General features: G+C 49.4%; 1 protein-coding gene across 1 annotated transcript; it reads right to left on the bottom strand.

Annotated features, from left to right (window-relative positions):
- Positions 1 to 285: 285 nt before the first annotated feature.
- Positions 286 to 1,402, bottom strand: LOC126629299 (serine/threonine-protein kinase AtPK1/AtPK6-like). Its single transcript, XM_050299304.1, has 3 exons — positions 1,252 to 1,402; positions 686 to 1,159; positions 286 to 620 (listed from the first exon to the last, which is right to left on the bottom strand). The coding sequence occupies exons 1-3, from the start codon at positions 1,400 to 1,402 to the stop codon at positions 286 to 288; spliced, it is 960 nt and encodes a 319-aa protein (XP_050155261.1).
- Positions 1,403 to 2,296: the final 894 nt, after the last annotated feature.

Genomic DNA, 2,296 nt, shown 5'->3' with positions numbered 1-2,296 from the left:
GTTGAAGTCGTTGGCAGCTGCGAGGCAAGAGACGAAGGAGGTCTTTGGGTGTGTATTGATAAACTTGGGTTTTGTCAATCTCATTCAAAGGCGGCGGCCATGGCGAAGGTGCAGAGGAAGACGTTCCACCACTACCGTCACTGAGCACAACCCCTGAGCACAACCATTGCACTAACTGTTGCACTGCCGTTGCTGCGCTGCTGTTGTGACAACCACTGCCCACTGCTTGCTACCGCGACGTCTACCCATAGTGCCAGCCTTTTAAGTACGCCGCGACATCAAATCCTAGAAGGAGCTCTTTGATAGGCACAGGAACATCTTGATGCAGAAATGGAACTGGCTCCAGACGGCCGTGCTCTCAACTTCCCTCTCCACAAACATTTGCTTTCTGTAACAACTAACCATCCTATTGCTATCGCCACCCGTCCCGTCTTCGCCGGCGTTCCTCAAGCTTGGGTTTTTGTCTTGCAAATATACCCACGGATCATCTCCTAGTTTGTGCAAGTCTGTCACTGCCAAATCGCCAGATTTTGAACACAAATTGAACAGAGTCGACTCCTCAGCGTCGGCGTCCACGTAGGCGAATGAGTCCCCGAAGAGACTGCTCTGGCCTCCAACTTCTTCCAGTTGATTGATCGAAACCATTTATGGCTTTTGACGTTATCCCCTCCATTCGGCCCGTTACCTAACCTCTGTGACGGATCCTTTTGTACCAATCCTTTCAGCAGAGAGTGAGCTTCGCTGGTTAGATACGACGGGAGTTTAACTTTCTCCTTGATGATTCTCTCCTTAAGTTTCTTTCTGTTTGCGTGTGTAAATGGTGGCTGCCCTTTTAGCATCTCATACAAAAGTATACCGATGCTCCACCAATCCGCATCTTTGTTATGGCCCTTCGACAGCAAAATTTCTGGAGCCATGTACTCTGTGGTGCCACACATTGAATTCGATCTGCTGGCTTCGTCAATTTCCTTTGCTAGCCCAAAATCAGTTAGCATGACATGCCCATCAGAATCCACAAGAACATTTTCAGGTTTAAGGTCACGATAGACAATCCCGCACTTGTGAAGATGTGCAACAGTAGACACTATCTCAGCAGTATAAAACCTCGCCTGATCCTCGCTGAAGATTCCCTGCCGGTATAGATGAAAGAAGAGATGCCCTCCGTTTATAAAATCCATGATCAAGTAAAGCTTAGAGTTGGTCTGGAAAGATGGTGCGAATTGCTGGGCTTGAAGTCCTTCCTGAACATACCGGTAACGCCGCCGCCGAACTTGCTTGTTCCAACGACGTCGTTGAGTAATTGCAGTAGCTCCGATGTACGGTCGATGTGGAAATCCCAGGAATCAGAGAGGAGGTTGAGGGATCCAATAGACGAAGGGAGACGGGACCGGGGCGAGCTCATCGGACTGCAGGAGCCCTCCACTTTTCACTTTCTCTCTTTCTCTGTACAGGCTCGGAACTTGGAAACAATTTCCCGATGTAAGCTTCTACAGTTCAACAATTTCAAGTTCAATTTTTGCAAACCATTTGACCATTTATTTGTGGGTATTTACTTGCATTTACTGTTCTTCCTCGGCAGAGTGACGAAAGCGGAGATTTCCCATGGGATAATGCCGGTGAGAGAATTGCGGCTTAGATTCAAGCTGAGAAGCTTCTCGCAGTGCCCGATGTCCCATGGGATCGAGCCGTTAAAGTCGTTACGTTGAAGTTCGATCCTGTACAAGCTTTGGCAGCCAATGAAGTCGGGGATTTTTCCTGTGAGGTGGTTGGAGCTAGCAGAGAAGATCTGTAGATTTGGTGCGCGCCAGATGTTTGACGGAAGGACTGAGTGCAATGGGTTCAGCAAAATGTTCAAGTAACTGAGAGCTTCGACATTGCCGAGATCTTCCGGGATCATGCCTGTGAAATTGTTGCCGCTCAAATCGACGAAGGTTAGATTGGGTAATAACCCGAAACCAGTCGGAACCGACCCGTTGATTTGGTTGTTTTGGATTCGGAGTCTGAACAGAGAAGTGCAGTTTGCTAAGGTTTTGGGAAGAGGGTCGGTGAACCGGTTGGAGAAAAGTATGAGCTTTTGGAGCTTGTTACCGTCGCAGATTTGGTGGGATCGGGCTGGAGAGAAAGTTCCGGGAGAGGTCGAGGTCGGTGGCTGTATCATGCCCGCCGGGACGGTGCCAATAGGCCATTTTCTCGAGAAGTCGGCGATTCTGAGGGCGGTGGGTCGAGAACGGTCTTGAACTAAGGGAAGGTGGTTCCAGGCGAACTGAGCGGCAAGGAGATTGCCGGACCAGCTATG

Source organism: Malus sylvestris, chromosome 1 (genome assembly GCF_916048215.2).
Source record: "Malus sylvestris chromosome 1, drMalSylv7.2, whole genome shotgun sequence".
Taxonomy (NCBI): domain Eukaryota; kingdom Viridiplantae; phylum Streptophyta; class Magnoliopsida; order Rosales; family Rosaceae; genus Malus; species Malus sylvestris.
This window is presented reverse-complemented; position numbering and strand designations above follow the sequence as displayed.

Excerpts from the sequence above, each read along its gene's own strand:
- LOC126629299 (XM_050299304.1), bottom strand. The coding sequence starts at position 1,402 with ATGAGCTCGCCCCGGTCCCGTCTCCCTTCGTCTATTGGATCCCTCAAC. Across the intron at positions 1,160-1,251 it reads GTTCGGCGGCGGCGTTACCG|GGCATCTCTTCTTTCATCTA; the intron begins GTATGTTCAGGA and ends TTATAAACGGAG. Across the intron at positions 621-685 it reads GGATCCGTCACAGAGGTTAG|AAGTTGGAGGCCAGAGCAGT; the intron begins GTAACGGGCCGA and ends ATCAACTGGAAG.